The sequence below is a fragment of the Caloenas nicobarica genome, chromosome 6, assembly GCF_036013445.1.
Source record: "Caloenas nicobarica isolate bCalNic1 chromosome 6, bCalNic1.hap1, whole genome shotgun sequence".
Classification (NCBI taxonomy): Eukaryota; Metazoa; Chordata; class Aves; order Columbiformes; family Columbidae; genus Caloenas; species Caloenas nicobarica.
In genome coordinates, this window is record NC_088250.1 from 42,330,175 (window position 1) to 42,352,219 (window position 22,045).

Sequence of the window (22,045 nt, forward strand, 5' to 3'; positions counted from 1 at the left end):
CCGAACTCTTTGATTGCTAAATTACTATTAAGCTTCTAAGACCTCCCTGGACTCCAAATAGCCTTGTAACTAAGTATTTAATTAAAATCCACTACGTACAGTCCAATATAAGGCACGCAGCACAGTCAGGGTACACTAACTAGCCGCATATTATGCATCATAGTTTGTTGACCCACTGCATGCAGTGCGTAATGCACCGTGATTTCATGTTAAATCAACGAAAACATTTCCACAAACTTAAAAAAAACCCAGGATTTAGATGAAAGATAGCTCAGTAAAAATTAAAGCTTGAGTTTGCATTGTTTAACTTTAAAAAAAGCAGACTCGTCACTTCTCCCTCTCCTATTGAAAATCTTTTGGTCTTCTAAATCCTATTCCTGTTTCTCCATGATATCTGTCAGTGGTGTAAGTCTGCAAGTCTTGCACGCAGTACAACAAACTACTCAAATGATATCATTGTCACTGTAAACAAGGCTGCTAAAAAGTATTTGGCACTCACCTGTACAGTTTCAATGACCGGATGTTCCAGAGAACTACGGTCCCATCCGCTGCCCCTGACACCAGGTATGCGGCGTCGGGGGAAAACCGGCAGACTCGGACAGGACTGCCGCTGGGCTGCTCCAGCACCGCCAGCCGCCGGCCGTCGCTGGCGTCCCAAACCACCGTCGTGCCGTCCGTTGAACACGAAGCTAAAACGTGTCCTGATGGAGAGAAGCAGCAGCAGTGGACAGCATAGGTGTGACCTTTTAAAGGCGAGTACGGAAGCTCAGTAAAGTCGTTTAAAGAATAAACGCGAATTGTTTTGTCCAAGGAACAAGTAGCCAAGCACGATGGTGAGAAGGCACAGTAGTTGATGTCATCACTATGATCTGCTAAAGTGTGAATTAAGGTTGCCATTTTATCTACTTTCACCAAAAATATCTGAAAAAAAGGTTAACAGTTAGACTTATCTCTTTTATTTCATAAATGAAACATACTACCTTAACAAGACAAATTATCCAGGAAAAACATCATAACAACATTTGCAGAGGCAGATTTTTCATCTAAGCATTGTTTTATATTCAACTTAAATCAGAGATTAATCACAGCAACGACGTGGGGGGTTTATGACTTGGTGATAATTAACATATCTAAATATTTAACATCAACTTGCAATTCTGCAGTATAACAAGCAAGATGACATTGTAATGACTTGGTCTTAGACCAGCAGCAAAACAAGTTATTCTAGTTACTTAATTTATGCTAAAAAGCTGGCTGTTCAAATTTGTTATTATTTGCATCTACACTAGACACAATGGAGCAAATGGCCACTACAGAAGACAGTCAAAGCATTAATTAATGTTACACTAGGAATATAGAATCATAGAATGGTTTAGGCTGAGAGACCACCCAGTCCAAGCCCCTGCCATGGTCAGGGACACTGGCCCTGAGCTCTGCGGGATGGGGACCCACAGCTGCGCTGTTTCAGTGTCTCACCACCCTCATGGTAAAGAATTTCTTCCTCACACCCATTTTAAACCTACTGTCTTCTAGTTTAAAACCATCTCCTCCTGTCCTGTCACTGCAGGCCTTGATAACAAGTCTCTCTGCATCTTTCTTATGAACCCCCTTTATATATTGAAAGGCCACAATCAGCCAAGAAGCTCTTGTCATTTTCATCTTCTGCATTCTTGAACTACTACAGAGGATGCAACCAGGAGGAGGCCTCGTTGTTTTGAACATAATACAGAAAAAAGGTACGCCTTGTACTAGCAAACTTACAAAGTTACCTAAAAAGAAGCAGCGGAGATAACAAAAATAGAATAACTGAGCACAGAATCAAGGGATGCCTGTCCAGAATGTTTTATAGTAAAATGTAAATATCAGGAAAGTCCAACAGAAGTAAACAAAGATACTGTTCGCTCTTTAACTGCCTTAATTCATTATTATGAGACAGGTCCTCAACTATCCTTTTACAGAAAACAATTAGCACAGCAGAGAGCCAAGAGCAAGTCTCCAGCTATACCACGAGCATGCAGAAAATAATCTTACACTTTTATATAAAAACTTCCAGCAACTGTAACCACATGTATTCAGCATTCTTTCTCTTCACACTTAAAACTCAAAGTATGTTTGCAATGTCAGCACTGACTCCCAAAAAATTAATCAGGAAACTGCATCAAAAATATATCTGGAAATTATTAATATTCTAATCTGGAGCTTGCAGAAATATGTTCCAATGAATTATACCTTGCAGTCTGCAGATTCAGCAGTTGATACTCCTTTTAAAAACAGAGCATTTAGAGCACTTGTTATAGTACAACTGAGTACACAATTATATATATTCTTTAGAACAAAACCCAATTAAACAATGAATTCATATCTGCAGGTCTAACACAGATGAGCACTAAGATCTGATGACCACAGTCCAAGATAAGTTTTCCTTTCCAGGCCAGAATACCTTATTCAAATTCAAGCTTCTGCCTTTCAGTTAGGCAGCAACATTGGTGACAGCAAAATGTTAGAGTAATACCAACAACAACAGGCTTGCGTGAATCTGAACCTCTCCAGAAATTGCATTTGCTGCTACATAAAACAACAAAAGAAAATATTAACTCTATGCACATTTTCCCAGTACTTAAAGACTGCTGGGACTAGTTTAGATCATGGCATCAGACAAGTGATTTACACTGCCGATAGCCAGGAAAGCTCCTAAAAGGTACATTCCAAGCAGTTCCTTCCAATGCTGCAGATCAGTCGAGCTTCCCGAGGAGCTCAGGGCTGGGCTGGATGGGCTCCGAGCAGCTGGGGCAGGGAAGGTGTCCCTGGCCAAGGCAGGGGGACCAGGTGAGCTTTGACGTCCCTTCAACCCAAACCAGTCTGTGGTTCTGTGAATAAGGAAGCACAAAGCCAAAGGGAAGTGCCTACGGCTCTTACAAGTTGTTTGTGCTGAACAAAAGCAGCAACGCTATTTATATTGAGTTAACTCATCCAAGACAGTAAACTATTATTATAGTGCCTCATTATGAACAATAACTTCAGAGCTAAGAGGCAATCACAAACAGGTTTGGTTTTACATATACACATAGAGACATTTGTTTTTACATGCAAATATATACACACATATGTTTATATATATGTGGACATCTAAATCTATATGCATAAACATATGCACGCATGCACAAATATATATGTATACATATAGACACAAAGGTATATATAAGGGCAAAACAACTGTTCCTTTCAGGCAGCGTATGGCATACCAATTTAGTTAGAGATCGGATCTTTGGATACTCTCTGTTTTAGCGTCAAGATTCTCACAGTTTTACTGCTATTCTCTTTAAAACCATTAAACAGATCAAGAAGAATCAACATCTCTTTATCTGTAAAAAGAAAAACCAACGTACTTCTCTCAACAACGAGAAATGAAGAGTCAGACAAAGCTGGACACCTGGCAAGACGGGGCTGGAGAAGGCACCGTAATCTCGTTGTTACAAGATTTCCAGGAGCTCACTGCAGAAGAGCAAACTTTAGAACGAGAGGTTTGGGTGTCGATAGTTCGAACGAGCTGAAGGGCGCCCTGGAGCAGCTGTCCCAGGACGTTCGGCACGCTCCCTTCCCCCCGACTACCGTTCTCCCCCGACCCCCGAGCCAGCAGCAGCCGCTCCCGGCGCTGCGGACAGCCCTGCCCTGTCACCGCTGCCGCCAGCGCCCCGGGGGCGCGCTCAGGGGCGGGCTCCGCAGGCGGCCGTGCCTCACCGGTCCAGCGGCGGGTGTCGGGGACGCTCGGGAGGGCCCAGCCGCTCCGCGCCGGCGGCGCCAGGCCGCAGCCGCCCGGCGCGCAGGGGACCGGGCCGCAGGGCCGCCGGCTCTCGAGCCGCCGCTCCCGGCAGCGCCGCGGGCACGCCCGGGAAGGGACCGAACGGGCGCCGCCCGGCCCTGCGGGGCCCTCAGAGCCGCGGCCCCGCGCGCCGCCCGGCCCGCCGCGCACCCGCCGCGTCGCGCGACCCGCGCACCCCGGGCGGCGCCGCCGCGCACGCGCAGTGCCCCGGCTCCCCGCGCGCGCTGCCGCCCGAGCTGCCGGCGCGCGCTGGGCCGCACCGCGGCGCGAGGCCCGCGGGGGCGTTGCTGTGGTAACCGGCCGCTCTGCAGGGACAGCCCCGTGCCGCCGCCCCGGTTCTGGGCAGGAACAAGCCCAGGTCCCAGTATGGGTTGGGGAATGTCCTGTTGGAGAGCAGTGCAGGGGAAAGGGAGCTGGGGGTGCTGGGGACAGCAGGGTGACCATGAGCCAGCACTGGGCCCTTGTGGCCAGGAAGGGCAATGGGACCTGGGGGGGATTAGAAGGGGGTGGTCAGTAGGTCAGAGAGGTTCTCCTGCCCCTCTGCTCTGCCCTGGGGAGACCACATCTGGAATATTGTGTCCAGTTCTGGGCCCCTCAGCTCCAGCAGGACAGGGAACTGCTGGAGAGAGTCCAGCGCAGCCACGAAGATGCTGCAGGGAGTGGAGCATCTCCCGGGTGAGGAAAGGCTGAGGAGCTGGGGCTCTGAGCTGGAGAAGAGACTGAAGGGTGAGCTCATCAATGTTTATATATTTATAAAGGGTGGGTGTCAAGAAGATGGAGCCAGGCTCTTCTTGGTGACAACCAACAGTAAGACAAGGGGTAATAGGTTCAAGCTGGAACACAGGAGGTTCCACTTAAATTTGAGAAGAAACTTCTTCTCAGTGAGGGTGACAGAACACTGGAACAGGCTGCCCAGGGGGGTTGTGGAGTCTCCTTCTCTGGAGACATTCCAACCCGCCTGGACACCTTCCTGTGTAACCTCATCGGGGTGTTCCTGCTCCGGCGGGGGATTGGGCTGGATGAGCTCTCGAGGTCCCTTCCAGTCCCTGACATTCTGTGATTCTGTGTGACCCTGCGCGGACCCACCGCGGCCGCCCAGCTCCGGCGGCCAACGGGGGCTGAGGGGGCATGGGGGTGCGTACGGCTACCGGCCAGCAACAGCGCAAAGTAGTTTCAAACAATAACTTCCCCAACTCCGTCATCTATCAGGTACTTTGTATCATTTTTCACATCCAGATACATGCTTAGCAAGTCTAGCGAAACAAAGGGTTTATCATGACGCCCACATTTTTGAGGAAAACAAAGTCACTTTCTTGGAGTCACTCTTTGCCCAGGAAACATTCCCCTCTGTGTAAATGCTCTACCTCCCACACACGAACCAGGCCGATCTTGCACTGTTTTACAGTACGTTATCCAACTGCACACATCCACCAGCTGATGACTGCTGTTAATTACTCTGAACCCCAGGTGATGGCTGGTATTCCGTCTCTTTCACATGTGCGGCATTGATTTAGCAATCCAGCAGAGTATACATTACAAAATGAAAAACATCCTGGCCTTACCTGAACTTTGTATCAATTTTTAGAGACTTCTTTACTGAAGAGGGTAGACAGTTGATTGTGAATACCAGACATTAAATTCTGTGAATTATGAAAACCACACCAACACACTTAAAAACGCAAAATTACTTGCTAAATAGGTCACCATGAATCAGTAACATGCCCAGAAATTTAGCTACTATCAGTTCTAGTAATGATGGTTGGTTTGGACAAGCAACACAAATTTGTGTAAACAAAGATAACACACTCATTTCTCTGAATGTACATACCAGTTATAAAAAATTCTGGTTAACTTTGAAGTTCTATCCCCAAGGTACTTCAAAAATAGTTACATAATCAAATAGCATAATTGTGGTGGTCCTGACTTCAGCATTTAGCTCTCCGCTTGCAGGCACATTTTGATAAGTGCAAGATATCTAAGAATGATACAAGTTTAATAAACAAAGTCCCCTAGGCCACCCATTCAGCATATTATATAAAGCGATTGTCCCTCAGATGTCTGTGCCCATTCAGTTAACAGAGCACCTCTACCCTTCTAATTGTCATTAGGAAACTACAGAAATCATATAAAAACATTAAAGGAAAAGCCTTAGACATCTTTCTAAAGACAGATCTTTTGTCCAAGACAACTACAGCTTCTGATTTTCAGCTGGTTTTATATCTGATTTTTTCAAGGAGATGCCAAGAGATGAAAGAAGCCACACTCTCAACCAGACCCCTCTTCGTTGAGCACTGTTAACAGTACTTTAAAATAAGGTGTTAAAGCTTGTCAATAAATTCTCTGAACTAAGACCAGGATACTTCATTCGGAAAGGCAGAGAGCACACTGGAAAACTTATCTTCCAAGAAAACAGACAAACAGAAACATCAAGAGGAGAGAAAGCTAAGAAGAGAAATTAAGCACATTTTTCTAGTGGTTAAATCCCTGCTCTTTTCTATGGAGATATATGATGGCATGTGTACGATTCAAGCTTGCCATTCAAATATAGTAATTCCTGTAAATTTAATTTTACTGAAATAGTAACAAAGACACTGGCTGCTAGTGAGCAAAGCAATACACTGGTACTGCCAAGTCAAAAGAGGTGATGCTTGGCTCTCTCTCAGCAGCAGTAGCCGTTATCACCTTAATATTCCAGCTGTTCAGCTGAATTAGTATGCGAGATGAAAAAATGCAACTTTATGTAGTACAGCTGGTAATGTTGACTTTTCAGAGAACTCATATTAGATCTAGTATGGTAGGTACAGCATTAACCAGTACAGAATCTGAGGGAAAAAACAATCGTTTTGCATTAAATAGTTTTCCCAATAGTCTAAGTATACTCACAACGCTCTTACAAGCCTACCACAATATGTTCAAAACACTGATTAATCTTCACGTCTCTGCAACATGTCAGTAAACCTTTTCATTGAAGTCTTCAGCAAGGTGATGAAAAGGAAAGGCATGAAACAGGCAGTGGTGTAGCTAATGTTAGAATGCAAGGCTGCCTGACACCCAAATGCGATTTTTTTAATTCTAGGTAACATGAATTATTCTAACAGGTATTTAGAAAAAAAAATGTTATTGAACGAGATGTTCTGGGGAGGGCAACAGAAACAAAAAATTTGTTAAAAAAAAAAAAAAAGGAACTGAAAGTTCCCTCTCAGCAGAGACAAGTATAATGGCGAGTATATAAAACAAGGCTCTAAGACTAAAACATGGCAGGCCTAGCTTAAAAACAAAAATCAACACCCCACCCCACCCCAAAGAAACCCCAAAACATTATTTGGTGAGGGAGCTATAGGTATTGGGGTTCCACAATATTCATTTGTAATTTTCTTCAGTCAGAGCAAAGATTAAGACTTACGCCCTTCTACAGACCAAACAAAGGGCAGGTCCTTGCACGGACAGTGCTTCTGAGGAACAGGACATGTGGCTGTATTTACATTACCATACGCATCCACACTGAAACAACTGGGAACAGGACTAACAGAAACAGGGCAAATACTCAGCAGCCCAGTGTTCCACCTCATGTTATTTAGGCTCATTCAATTATTAATAGGTGGTTGAACTGGAGTCTGACTGCTTGGCAATTGCTTCTTTTTGAATTACCATTAACAGACCAGGAGAATTAGATGCATCATAATTAGAACTGAATGTTAAATGCAAGACTCCCAAGATACTATTAAACAAATTCCTGTAGACACAGGATCTGAAGTATTAAAATCGCCAAGAAAATCTGGTTTGCAAAACAGTCTTTTATTGTATCCGTGCCACACATACTAGTGAAAAATAACACTCCTAAAAAGGAAAAGAAAAAGAATGCTACCTTTCCACAACATTTCTTTTAAATAAAACTTCAAGTACTCTTACATTAGTACAAAAAAAATCTGATCTATCTGCCCCAACAGGCCACCACAACACACAGTAGATAAAACACAGTGGTTACAAATGTCTTTTTTGTTATTTCTGTGGCAAGGCAAATGGAGGGAAATGTTTCTATGAAAAAATACTGTGTGCGTAGGAAATTGTCACAAGTTTATTCCACATGGATACAAATGATTATACTTGAATTTGAGGCCGTGGTGGCTTGAAATTATATAACAAAATAGAAAAATGGAAAACTAATATCCCCTACACCCTGTTTTAAAGGCAGGCACTACCAAGATTAAGGAGACTCCACAGTGTTGGTAGAGGATAATTACTGTACAAGCCATAGAGCTATAATTACCTTAAGACTAAAATAAAATGCTACCGCCCTCCTAAGGCATAAACAATAATGTCTGCAAACAATATGTACACATCATACATATTTAAAACAAGACTTAATATAAACAATAATGAACAGTATATACATGTCTCAATTTTTCTTCACTGTCTTGAAATACAATTTAACTACACAAGTGATGCAGCAACATATATATATAAACGTACTTGTAACTCTACAGTAAAGTTTAATTTTTAGTGCTTTTACAGCACATCAGTGTAAACAGTTTTACTTGGCTTTGTTTTATATTTTAAAACATTCCTTGTTGTATTTTCAAGATTTAAAGCAATTTTCTAATTCTTCCTTTTCACAGAAAACGAAGATTCTGAATGCTGTATAATCATAAATAATTCATAAAATTAAATACATTCACTAAAAAATGAACTACAAAGTAAAAAAATGAAAAATAGATATTTATTGAAAGGGAAAAGTGAACCATTTCCCCAAGTAGAGCTCTGGTGGTTGAATATTCAGTGCGTTTTGATATATTTTAAATTGCTATTGCACTATAACACCCTTTTCTTTGAAATTCTTTGGGTGTGCTTCCCTGTTCTACCTAAATTAGTTTGTTAAAACACACAAACCAATAACCAAGGGGCCATGGTTGCTGTAGGAGTGAAGCCTTTCGAACTAGTATCACAACTCTGTGATATTTTTAAAGGAAAAAACAGTCACTAGTTATGCAGGTGCCTTGCACTTCCATGTAAATACAGTTCACATTGCTGGTCTTATCAGTCCTCATTTAATGAAAAAAAAAAAAAAAGACAGAAGAGTTCTGCTAACTTCAGCTCACTTTGAAAATCTCTGTCCATTTTTTTTCAAAATACTTCCTCATGTTGTGGCCGGCCCTGCCTATGTCAGAGTCATCTTCGTTAAAGGTTTCACAGTTGTCAAAAACAAGCCTGACATCGAGCGAAAATGCTTCAAGATTAGGATACCTGAAAGAAGAAAAAGGTGAATGATTTTTGGAACATGGAGAATCAAAGGGGAAAAACATCTCAACTACATGAGAAAACCACCTTAACATCAGTGAATTTACAACCAGCCACAGAATACTCAGTGAATGCTCTACATGTTAATTATACTTTTAATTTTTTTAATTCTAATTTAACTATTAACAAGAAAATGAATATCAGTGGAAGGAAACACTCTCGTCACTGTATTTGTTATTTCCCTCAAAAACTCTGTAAGGTAGAATTTCAAGCCTGTACTGGAAAACAAACTTTTTAAAAATTAACTTCACCTTCAGTTGATTTCTAGTTAAAATGCTATGACTATTTTCCATTTATTCATATATTCTTGGGCTTAAGTCCTTTCAAAGTGTTGAGTACAACTGCATTTACCTACAAGAGGAACAATCAGGTACAAAATGGGCTGCCCAGATCAATCCTGTAACATCGTCTCTGTCATTCTTTTTCTTACCCTTATATGTGGCCCAAATAGTGTTCCAATATTCACAGGAATTATTAAAAAGAAAGACAGCAAAAGTTCCAAGTCTATCAATACCAATGAGCATGTGTGGAGCATTTAAATCAAAGATTCGCAGGACAAAAAGCCCCTTTGTTATCCTGGGAAACGTCCTTTTGTGGAGCTGACAGCCACTGACCAGGGTCGATCTCTATGGATGACAAGTTTTCTTTGGTGGTGGGGAGTCCTTAGAGCACAGGGATGGAAACAAGGAGGGGAGGGGAACACAGGCATACAGTGTCTTTTCTAAGAAGTTGTGCAGTCTAATTCTAATGTCTCAATAAGAAAAGATGAGGAAATAAAGTTTTCCTGTTGGTTGATTTTGTGCATTTGACCTGGCAGCTTTACTGGTTTTAGCCAGTTCCACAGGCTCTGCCACCTGACAGGCCATTGAACTTAGGTATGGCAAAGACAAAATGATACAGTTAAGAATTTTTGTTTTCAGGGTAAAAGTAATCACAGATCGAAATACTTTAACCGATTTTTAAAATGTACTGCATGTCAACGTTTAAATATTTTTAAAATGTAAAGTAAAATTTACAATAGGTTTACTTACTGTCCACTACTTAGCTTGTCTCTAATGGTGGAAAAGTCCATAGGTTTTTTAATAACTTTCTTATAACCAGGAACAAGTTTCAAGTTTACAGGAAGTAAGAAAGGCCAGGCATCTTCATGAGTTTCCAATTCTGAGAGAATCATGCTGAATAAAATAAGGTGTTAAATCAATATTTTTAAGATGTTCATATATTCACAGAGGTTTTTCACTGTTCCATGAATTCATCATGTACTGCCAACCTATTCCCTTTATAAAAGGAAAGCACTTTATTCTGTGCCCTGTGCAAGGCTGAGAACAACGTCGATAAAGACAGACATCTTAACTGAGTATTTAAAAGAGCTTTAAGTTCTCTCCAGGCAACCTATGGAAGATGAAATTCTAGCAATCAACATTCTAAAAGAAAAACACGGCCCTGCAACTTCAGTACTTCAAACCTCAATGCAAACCAATCACACAGGTGCTAATACTGGCTTTGCAGAACTGTGAGAGACTAAACGATGTCACTTCTGCCTGACCAGCAATACTACAAAAGATACGTCCCTGTCACTGTCTCCCCTGTAATTCGACGCCTTTTGGACACAGCGGTTAATCGTCCTTGCTGTGCCTGAGAAAGCCGGCAGGACCACAGCTACCGGGGCTCTTTCCTCCCACCCTGAGAAGAGCGGGTGGGATGACGGCACAGACCACAATCTCACACTAGGTACTGTCGTCTTAGGCTTCGTCACCACACAGCAGTCACTCGAGCACACACATTACATCTCTATCTAGAGACTTGAATTACCACCACCTGTGTGCACACCTGACAAAGAACAGGGTTCTTGTTCTGCAGAAGGAAAAGAATCAGGCACCACTTGTTTCAACACCACCTAAGTTTAGAGTTTGTCACTTTACCTGCATATAGCCAGGTCCTTGGAGTCATCTCTTTTGGGTTTTTTAACAGCTGTGAAATTTTCTTGCTTTAACTGGCTTACAGAAACATTTTCATCCATTTTTCGTTTTTTAGGGTCTGTTTTTCCTCTTTTTAAGGAGGCACTTGTAGTTGCAGAGTCTTCATCCTCTGTATCACCTGCTAATTTCTTACTTCTCTTTTGTTCATTGCTTTTTTTCCCTTTGATTTGAAGTTTTTTTATTTTCAGAGTCTGACCACTTGCCTAAAACAGAGAGAACTGAAATAAGCAATAACCAAGAAACTGCAGAAACCTCTGTTATTATTGATAGACAGCAATGAAGATCAGACAAACAGAAGGACCAAAACAATTGAAATATTTAATATCAGAGATTATTCACTTTTTTATTTTCTCTAAAGGGAAATAAGGCTGTAGAAACTCCTCTTGCTAGTGATTTCGGTTCTCAATTTCTGACAGTATAAAAGCACCCACCCTTCTGACTGGTAAAACACTACCTGCTAGCAAACTAGGGCCGGTGGAGTTTTAGACATACATTTGTCTGTTCCTACAAGCAACCATATTATTTGCAAGATGTGGAAAACTGGAATAGAGGCTTTAAAAGCCAGGGAGGGAATCAACTGTTGGGTGGACAAGGAACTGGCTGGATGGTCCCATTCAGAGGGTAGTGGTCAATGGCTCCGTGTCTGGATGGACACCAGCGACAAGCGGTGTCCCTCAAGGGGCCGTACTGGAACCAGTACTGTTTGATGTATGTTGCGCATAGAATTCCTTTTGCTTACTACAGAACACTAGAAAGATTTTAAATACTTGCACTCTCTTAACACTACTCTGAACCATGACTGTTCCTGGTCCAAGGATACAAAACCAGTCAAGTGTATCAGTTCACATGGTGATTGAAAAGGAATGTGGATTTTCAGCCATTAGGTTAAAATCACAATGTAAGGCAGTGAGACTAGATCAGCTGTCATCACCTCAGGCCTGACTGTGAGACATTCTGTGAATATTAATTCTAAGTAGGTGGGAATGGCTGCTAATTCACTTATTTGAATAGAACTATCCCAAAGTTCTATCTAAAATATTTTTCTTGCGAGGGCACAAAAAATAAGCCTCACACAGGCAACACATTGCTTCTCTCTCAGATGTACTGTGTAGCAAAAAAATGAAACTGAAGTATGCTGCACAAAAATGACAAGAAATATTTATCAAGTATTTTCTCCAATTTTTCTTTTCAAATGGAATTTGACATTGGTCTGTTGACAATTAACAATGAAGCTCAAAAGACAAATACTGAAAAAATTCTAAGAGAAATAAAATACTATGGCACTGAATCAGCAAGAAAATTCTGTACCTACTTACATTTAAAAAAACACAGTTTAAAACAAATAAAACTAGACTTTACTGCCACTAAAATCCAAGTTAAATAAACCCATCGATCTCATTATTTAATGGACATGAACCATTGCAAAAAGCACTGGTAGACCTGTCATCCTCCCATCCATAGCGAGGTCCCCGTCAGTCCCCTCAGCTCTGGCCAGCGCTACCTTTGCTATGCAGGCGGGACAGAACCAGTCCCCGTCCGGAATGGAGCTGATCCTGGGCCGGTGGCAGTAGGTGTGACAGCCCTTGTCGCAGCCGTCACAAAGGAGCAGCAGCTCCTCGTTATCTCCCTTCCGACAGATTTGGCAGTACTGGAATACATGAGAAATGGCTTTAATTCAATTGTTAAAATTTGAAACACAGGACTCGTACCTAAATTACCCTTCCCCTCCAAACACACAAATTCACACTCAAAATTATATTCCTTTCATTTTACCACAAGCAGAGTCTACTAATGATCACATTTGTAAAAGAATACGTGCAGAATGTGAGAAAGAAACTCATCTGCAGGCTACATTTGGGAACACATTGGAAAAGCAATTCGGTGTAAGAAAGGTGTCCTGCAGCACACAAAACTATGAACCGTTCTTATATTCCATTAGTGTCCATGAAAAGTAAAGGTATTTTATGTACCCATCGAAATCAGTTGGCCCACACATACCATCTCAGGAACCTTCTCTTCATTTATGCCCATACTGCATATATAAGTTGCTATTTCATAAAAATAACTTATATTTCATTATAGGATTTTCAAATAATAATTAGTAAGGATCTTATCCAAAGGCCACCATGAACAAATTCAGCAAGGGAAACCAAATGATCCTAGCACTTCCTAAAATTCACACTAAAAGTATCTGTTGTATTATCAATTTTCTAACACACATTGTGTGATTTTGATACTCTCCTTTATCTGGACTTATTTTTCAGGAACTTCAAGATCTCCACATGTTTTCACCAAATACTTACTATTTCATTAAATGTATCGATCATTTCAATTAAATTGAGAACGATATTATACATTTCTTCTGGATAATAAATTACGACACCTTGAAACATTCAAATGCCTTTTCAGGTGCTTCTACTCAATTAATAAAATTTTACTCTAAAGATACAGCTTTACCCTTACAACTATACAAACTTAAAGGTACAGCCTTACACTATAGTTTTTATTAAAATCATCCTTTAATTGTCCAGCTGTAATTAGAATTTGTATAGGACTGGCGGAAATGAAAACATGAGGGAAAACACCACTAATGGAAGAATTGCTTTTGCCACCCACTACATAGCACTGGCCATACTAAATCACACCATCATCATCGCTATTGCTGTAGTAGCCGTTTTCAGAAATTTGAGGGTCAAAGGTCCGTGCAAATTTTGACACACATGTTTTTCATGCCTGCTCTGTATAGGCAGTTAACCCAGATCTACTTGTTAGGTGTACAAGGGAACAGGTGTTTCAGCCCATTTGCTCACAAACCTGCCCAGTTTGCATGTTCAGCTGTGAGAAGAGTGCATGCAAAGAAGCCACACATTGGGAGCATCTCCGGTTTCTGAAAAATGACGTCCTTAATTGGGATATGTGATGCTGAACCTCCATAAAGCTTATGTCACAGGTGGTATTGCAAATACTCCATCAAACAGCGTATCTTACATCAGATGGAGCCAGAAATTACTCTTTCTAACCAAAATGTTAACAATAAAGAGTAATTACCATCCTAATAAAGCAACCAGTTACATTTCAGGGGCTTTATATCTCAGAAAGTTGAGGATGCTGAATTTGGCAAGAAAGGAACAACCTTTTCCATTAGGCTTATATGTATCTACGCACAATATACGGTTTAACCATATTAAGTTTTACACACAGTAATAAGAAATGCATTATTAACCATGGTATCTTAAAACGCCTAAAGTGGGAAAATAGGATATAGCAAAAATAGTTTAGTTAAAGTATTTAAAAAGAAATGCAATACTTACAACTTTCATAATGGATTTTTCCCATGCTATTGATTTCTGTAGCTGCTGAATGCACAGCGCTACCTGAGCAGCACTGCGCGCTTCTGACAGTGCCCTCCTCCACACCCGCAGCCCCGGAGCAAGGTCCTCTTCAGTTCTGCATTGAAACACAGAGAAGTTCAGTACGTCACATCTGTGTTTGCTGATGTTTAAATGTGGAACAATCATTATCACATTGAAAGCCAAGCAATGACAAAACGTACACAGCCAATAAGTATAAGGTTTAAGCAACTAAATTTCATGTAGTGCACAGACTGTGGCTACGTGCCTCAAGGCTTAGTCACAACCAGTTAAATGTAAGATAACTTCGCGAGATTATCAAACGTAACAAAAAATATCTTTACAAAGCACCATGCAGAACAGCATGATCCATACGGATCACAGACATACAAGAAAGTACATAGATAACAGGCAATAAGAAAATAGGCTCCAATTAGCAAAGAAGCACAATAATTTTTCAAGTTAATCTCAATAACCTACCCGTCACCATCACCACTAACGGATGGTGCAGGAGCAGGGACAGTAACTGTGCCCACATTATCCAGTTTGATCTGAATGGTGGTACTTAAGGGGCTCTTCAGATACCTTCGCTCTATGTTCCGCTCCAAGTCAGCCAGCCTGGTTACAGCTATATCTAGAGGGTTGTCACTCCTCCGCTCTAGAGAGCTGGCACTGCCTTCTCCGCCTCCAGCACAATCGCCATCGTGCTTCTTGTGCAATCTAGTAATTGACTTATGCTCGCGATATACCAAGTCGTCTCTCTCTGACGCAGGCTCAGGACACAGCCAACCCTATGTCAATAGAAAGGTTTGTGCATTTATTGGTTGCTGTTCACTTAGTGTGTAAACAGAGGAACTGTTTTACGGAATCAAACTAAGTAACTGAAGCGCTGTTTCCAGTAGATCTTGGTTACTTGTAATCCATCTGTAGAGACAGTTTCCAAAATATCCAGAGAACTAAAATAATTAATCAAAAAATACAAGCATTACCAGACTTTCTGAAGAGACCTTTCTGCAACAGTCTGCATTCTTATCTCCTTTTGAAGTATCCTATTTTATTGGTCGAAACGTCACAATAGGTCTGTCTGTCCAACAGGCTCAGGAGACAGTATCAATTGGTCACACAGAAATAACATCCACCTCTAAAACTAGATCCCAAATATTACACCTGTACTACAACCAAACATACGCAATTTGACATCCTCACATCCACTTTGGAAAAATCCCAAATTGTAATGAGAGCCATTGAATCCTTAACTTTCTCACACTCACAACATCACATGTTCTCCATGACTCTACAATACTCAAGCAAAGCATTATGATGTACTTGTAGGCTCTTCTGAAAGCATCAGTGACAATCACCCAACCAGGCACAACTGTGGCAAAACCCACTACAATTAAGCAGGGTATATGCAACAAAACATATGCATTTGTGGAAGGTTAACAAAACGTGCATGGAACTGCACACTGTACAAGAACACTCTCCAGGAACTGCAATTCTGAGCATCTTCAGCTGAAGATTTAACTGCAATAAAGTGTTTCAAACACAAATATCCATTACACTCCCGTGTAGATTTATTTGCAGACAGAATAAGGCGGCACTTACCAACAGCAAAAAGACTGCTACCATCTACTTTAAATTCTTACCACTTATTTTAAAGAGACATTTTACTAAAAGTTGGTTTTACCTTAACTTGTAAACTAGCTGATGCAACTCTCCTCTCTAGATCTTCCACCTGCTGAAGAATGGCAAGATCCACCTCCATTGCTTGTTCTTCTACTGACCAGTTTTCCACAACATCTCGAGTTACCTGGTTATCTTCATTTTCATTGATATCAATAATTGCAACTGTATTTGAGAATCACATTTTAATTATTTTATTTAGTATCATAACTTCTCTGAGTAAATTCAAGCTGATTTACCTGTCCACTGACAAATGCTGAAGAACTGTTGTAAAGTGCACTTAAGACACCCAATATGGACAACAAATTCTGCAGGTTTTCAAACTTGCAATTTAAAGGCAACAAGGGGAAGGAGGGGCTGAGCTAGAGTGTTACAGGGGTGGAAAAAAGCTTTAAAAAGTTACCCACACTTATGCCAGTAGAGCCATTTATATTAAATGGGATTTCTCCAATCCTCTAAATTTCCAGAACAAGGCTGGTGAAAAAGCAACTACAGACAAGAAAATCTTTACCTTTTTTCTCCTTTTTTTGCTCTGTATCTGAACACATCTCAAAGAGCTCTATGCCAGTCATCTTATGCCCCAAGACCATGTGTAACAAATATCAATTACATACCATCCTTGTTTTTTATGCAAGCCAGAGTGATATAATCCATGTGTTTCTGTATTTGCTTTTGTAAGGCCTTTTCTCTTATTCCCCTGAGATGCAGCACTTTAAGCAAAGATTTTAGGTCCTCCGGATCAGTAATCCTCCACCACCCATACTGCATTTCTAAATCAAGACAAGCACAGAAACACATTGCAGGCATTTTTTATGTGATCACACACAATCAGATTATAGAAATCATCTAGCCAAATTCAATAGGCAAATTCTTAAAAAAAAAAAAATTGTAACATCGTAGTGGGACTGTAAAAAATTATCCTTCACACAGCTCTATCTTATCCTTGCATTCTACTTACCTTCTGGTATAGGTTTTGGGTTGGGATAATCTACCGGCTTGGCTACTTCAACTGCTGCAGAAGGGGCAGAAGCTGTTTTTTCACTCTGCAGTGCTGGTGATTCGCTTTTACTCGCAGGAACACTAGATGCCAAGAATGAGTTACCATTCATTTCTGATAATGCCAACCCTGACCCAAGAGCAGGTAAGGGAGATGAAAATGGAACGTTTGAAGCAAGAACTCCTGTAGGCCATCCACAAAACTGAAGTCCCATTATAGGCAGTCCAGTCTTCATCTGCTACACAGAATAGATTGTTAACACAACTACCATCAGTAATTATTACCAAGAAACCTGAATTATGATTAGGATGCTGTTTGTCAAGCAATAAACAAAACATAAATGAGGCTTTTACTCAGTACTTTGATTAGTTTAAGAAAAACTAACATAACACTAACGTGTAAGACTCCCTATGTTAGGGCCCTGTTAATGCCTAGAAAATAATAGCTTTTAAAGGGTGTGGTATGTCACATTTCTGAAAACTAGTTTTTACTTATTTATTTGTTTTTCATTTAATACTGGTGGCCAACCTCCTAAAAGCCTAATTGAATTATCGAAATACACATACAAAATATCATACATTTTACCTGTCTTAAACTTTTTTATCAAAAAACTTCTAGTGTTATAAAATATCTATAACGTGGAATTAGTTATTAACATTATAGAAAAAAAAAAAGATATGATAACACTTCTGTGAAACAATTTACCTAAACAGAAATTCCGCCCAAATAAGCACAGCAATTCAGAGTGTTCAGAACCTCCCTGGCTCACCTGCAGCGGTGACAGCGCAAAGGGACTCAGTGGCACCGGGCTCTGCGCAGGGGCTGGGCCCAGGTGAGGGGAAGGGACAGGCGACGGCGACTTCGACGGAGGCTGTGACGGAGGAGTCAGTGCCGTCGTGGTAGCGGGTGTATCTACGTGGGTCACTGACATGTCATCACAGGGTGTCCTCGGTAAGAGGCTGAACCACTGTCTGCTCTTCTCAGTCAGAGTCTTTAACAACTGATCATTTGGAATTAGCGGAGAACTGTAGAACTTTCCTGTCCCGCTGGCGCTAGGGCTGAAAAGATTACTAGAATCAGGCTTCTCAGCAGTGCTTTGTGACACCGCGGGCTGGAGGCTGCACAGAGAGGTTTTTGAGTTACTTGGGTACGACAAGGTGCAGCCGTTCGCTGCGCTGCTGTTGGGCTTTGGGGGCACCATGTCCGATTCAGGTGGCATTTTTGCTACCTCTAACAGTTTGCTTAGTTTTGAAAACGACCCAGGCTTCTGTAAAAATAAATTAGTGTTGTCCTTTTCTTTCAGATCTTCCTTTTGCTCACAGTGAGTTGTATTTGAACAGTGTAATTTTTCCTCTGTCTCAAATTCTTCTTTGATATGCATGCCTTCTACTTTTTTTAACTTCTCTTTTTCCTTTGCAATTTCTTCTAGACCTAGAAGTGTACAAGAAACACAGATGAAATATAATAGACCAACTAATTTAGACCGTTTTTATCACCACAGTTAAATAAAAAGTTACTTCACTTTTGGCTCAACACATGCTAGATCACAATGTCTTTTTTTACTTTTTTCACTTTACAGAACACTTTGCAGAAGGAAATGAGCTTCAAGGCACACACAGATTTAAACTCTGCTAAATACCTGGAGGAAAAACCTCAATGTAGTTAATGCAGCTATAGTATCCTCCCTTATGACGCACATATGTTTGAAGTAGTTTGCTAGTGCAAAGTCTGAAAAGGAAAAATTTTTGGTAGCCTTCTTTTTGCAAAACGCTCCACGCTTTATTGTTTGTATCAAGGAGGTAAAATGTTTATAGCCTTAAAGCTTATTTTTGCAAAAGACCACTTCATTAAACTCATAACCAACTACAAAAAGGACCAAAATTCCTGTTGTGAAATCAGATATTCCCCTGATATTGAAACACAACATTAAATACTTCACCTCTTTCAATATAAATCATTACCAACTTTGACTGTGAAATGATGCCAACGTTCTTGAAGGTTTAAAACTCTTTCATGAGGCTCCCAACAGAACGCCTGGGACTCTACACTCAGCTAAGCAGATGTGATCAGAGAGCGCAACATCTGAGCAATTTAAAGTACAACAAGCAGAAGTTGTTTGCAAAAGCCAGCTTCTTCAACCTTATGAGGTGTGAAAAAACCTTTTATGGAAAGGAAGAGCTTTTTTCTGTTTTCTTTGCTCTCCTAGTCTTTCTTAACCATTTCTCTTCCATCTTTATTCTGATGTGTCAACTTAGACTAATAGTCTTGAAAAGTTTAAGGTGGAATCAAAAAACATCAGGAAAAAGAGAACTAGGTAGAAAATCCTACATTCCAATTTCTTAAATTATTTTCATCAGATACTGCAATCGCAAACAAACCAAGGTCCTGCTTCTGGTTTATGGCCAGACCATCCACAAAAGTTTACTTGCTCATTCTGGAAAATCATAATTTTTGCAAAGATAATTCATTAAATAAAAGAATATCCCTTCTCAATAAAACTTTAAAAATTTTCCACAGCTATGGTGTATGTCAAGATATATACAACTTGAATATCAGCATAGGAACCAAACCAACTACAGGAGAGGGAAGGAGAAATATTTTTAAACGGACGGATCGTTCTGCAGTTCACGTCTCACAATTCCTATGTCGACATAAAGGAATTAGGAATGGATAAACCGTGGAATTTACTTAAAACAGGGCAAAGTAAGAGCTGAGGGGAAGAGGGAGTAGTTGAGAACTTAAGAACGTGTCCATTTTGCTATTCAGAGATATTAAACTTCCATTAAGACAATATATTAAAAACCATGGGTTTGCCCTACAGCTCTTGGCTAAAACTTCCATGTGTGTGTTTGTTTTTACTGTCTGAAGACAGGTAGGTGTATTTCACTGATTTTCTTTCTGTACAATTTCCAAAGTATTTGGGGATTCATCTGGTTAAAATATAATAACTAAAATGTAGCGAACAAAAAGAATGCAAGCAGTACAGCACAGACAGTGTGCCGTCTGTATCCAGGTACTCGTGCAAAACAGTTCCCAACACACAGCATAAAATAATGCAGAATAGGAGACACAGAAAACGCTACTGATTTTAGAAAGATAGCTTGAAGACCAAGATTAGATCCAGGCAATGTTCCACAGCTTATTTTTGGGGCCAAAATAGGGCTCTGCTTTCATACCATGCTGTAATGTGACAGCTATTTTACGTAAATACCTCTCTAGGATGATCTCTCATGAGATCATGCAATTCTAATGCATATCAGAGATTTTTTCTGTTGTTTTTTTAGGGAAAATTGTGAGAGTAATGGGGTTTAACTTCATCTACATTAGAATTACAAAGGACTTTTCTGTGACCAAAATGAAGGCTTATGTTTAAAAATTCTCATATCCACAAAAAGGCCAGACTAATACATATTTTCTACATCTATCCAATTTAAAGTGTGTGAAAAATTCCATCACAGTTAGTATACAACTGTCACAACCACAAAATTACATTTTAATTTTAGAAAAAATTACTTCAGCATTTGCTGGATTGGAAGAAAGATCAGTTGGTAAAATACAGAGATTAAATCATATTGTTGATTACAAAACACAGTACTTCGCACTGTGTGAAAATAACTTTCATGGTTTTGAAGACATATATCAAACCCTCAAGCACAGAACAGTCTGTAAATCTGCACAAAATATAACAACTGAAGATGAAAATAGGTTTTTTGGCATTCTATGGTCATCCTGGTTTTCATACGCAGAGTTCATTACCATAGGGAAATGTGACATAGTTCATAAAGAGCCAAAAAATATAGCATGTAGGTAAATACGAAAAAGCATAACATCTAGAGCTATACCAACTGAAAACTTCCAAAACATTAATCCTCATTTGAAAGCCATTACGGTGAAGCCTCAAGACCTTGCTGTACAAGGTTCCAGCCTCCAGCGGAGGGCAGGACGCCTCGGGTGACACCGGGACGTTGTGTCCTACCTTCGCCGCTTTCCATGCCCTCCACAAAAACACCACCGCACTGGGGCAGGATCCAGTACCGGCGCCTGTAACGATCTTGACCAAACATCATGGAACGCAAACAGTGCGACGCTTCAAATAACTTCTTCCTGTACTGGCTCTGTTGCTGTTTGAAAAAAGGGAAAGTGTAATTCAACAGGGAACAAACATGTTCTAACTGAAAACGTCTCCTGGCTGTCAGACTGGAGAACAGCTCTGGGATCACCTGAGGAGGCTCCCGGAGATTTCGTGTGTGTGTGATGTGATATTCCACTCACAATCACTGCCTCTGTGATTTTACTTACAGAGCTCCCTTTAAAACAATCAATTCGATCACCTCCTGGTTCAGCTGAAGTTTATCAGTCTTCCATTCAAAAAAAACCCACATTTTGTGACGGTAGGTCCTGTCTTTTTAACACTGACTCTCAGAGGACAATAGGATCAAAGATTTCATCGCATGAGAACAGCTCAAACCCACCAATCATACAGCAACAGCAAAGGTGAGCAGAGCACTGACGACACTGCAGCTCCTGGTGGGACACTAACGAGATCTTTTAACTGGTTCAAAAAAGAACGAGAACAATACTGTCTGAAAATAAATTCCTTATTCGAACACAAACAGTTCTCTGAGGGAGGCCATCAAGAATTTCAGTACATTTACTCAATTCTTGCTCTGCTGAATTGACACTGCTGAAGTCAGGCGTAATTCTGGACTGCTCACTTATTGCAATTTGGAACATGAGAGAAACCAAGAGACAAAGTCTTAAATGATGAATTTTCAAATATGAAGGACAAAAATATGGGCCATGAGTACACCTATCTAAGGTATTCTTTCTTGTTTATGTTTCTCTTCCTATTCCATTGTTTCTTCTTTCAAAGTCTGAAGTAAATACAGTTCTCTGCATTGGCCTGGAACACAGCTGCAGA

At 40.6% G+C, this 22,045-nt stretch overlaps 2 protein-coding genes across 12 annotated transcripts in view; both read right to left on the minus strand.

The window, feature by feature from the left end:
• The window catches only part of WDSUB1 (WD repeat, sterile alpha motif and U-box domain containing 1), a 30,916-nt gene extending 26,933 nt beyond the window's left edge, over nucleotides 1-3,983 (minus strand). For 2 of the 3 annotated variants that reach the window (XM_065637493.1, XM_065637492.1), the window contains exons 1-2: nucleotides 3,387-3,983; nucleotides 500-921 (exon numbers count right to left, since the gene is read on the minus strand). In XM_065637493.1, coding sequence (XP_065493565.1) covers nucleotides 500-897 — 398 coding nt within the window. In that variant the 5' untranslated portion in view covers nucleotides 898-921; nucleotides 3,387-3,983. The remainder of the gene's footprint in view (nucleotides 1-499; nucleotides 922-3,386) is intronic. The other variant, XM_065637494.1, reaches the window with a different exon arrangement.
• A 3,632-nt stretch (nucleotides 3,984-7,615) lies between these two features.
• BAZ2B (bromodomain adjacent to zinc finger domain 2B) overlaps nucleotides 7,616-22,045 on the minus strand; it is a 113,605-nt gene continuing 99,175 nt past the window's right edge. For 5 of the 9 annotated variants that reach the window (XM_065637352.1, XM_065637353.1, XM_065637348.1 and 2 more), the window contains 11 exons: nucleotides 21,101-21,245; nucleotides 17,894-18,555; nucleotides 17,086-17,362; nucleotides 16,742-16,897; nucleotides 16,132-16,292; nucleotides 14,925-15,235; nucleotides 14,406-14,541; nucleotides 12,596-12,742; nucleotides 11,038-11,297; nucleotides 10,147-10,290; nucleotides 7,616-9,061 (listed from right to left, as the gene is read on the minus strand). In XM_065637352.1, coding sequence (XP_065493424.1) covers nucleotides 8,908-9,061; nucleotides 10,147-10,290; nucleotides 11,038-11,297; nucleotides 12,596-12,742; nucleotides 14,406-14,541; nucleotides 14,925-15,235; nucleotides 16,132-16,292; nucleotides 16,742-16,897; nucleotides 17,086-17,362; nucleotides 17,894-18,555; nucleotides 21,101-21,245 — 2,553 coding nt within the window. In that variant the 3' untranslated portion in view covers nucleotides 7,616-8,907. The remainder of the gene's footprint in view (nucleotides 9,062-10,146; nucleotides 10,291-11,037; nucleotides 11,298-12,595; nucleotides 12,743-14,405; nucleotides 14,542-14,924; nucleotides 15,236-16,131; nucleotides 16,293-16,741; nucleotides 16,898-17,085; nucleotides 17,363-17,893; nucleotides 18,556-21,100; nucleotides 21,246-22,045) is intronic. The other 4 variants (XM_065637357.1, XM_065637355.1, XM_065637351.1 and 1 more) reach the window with 3 other exon arrangements.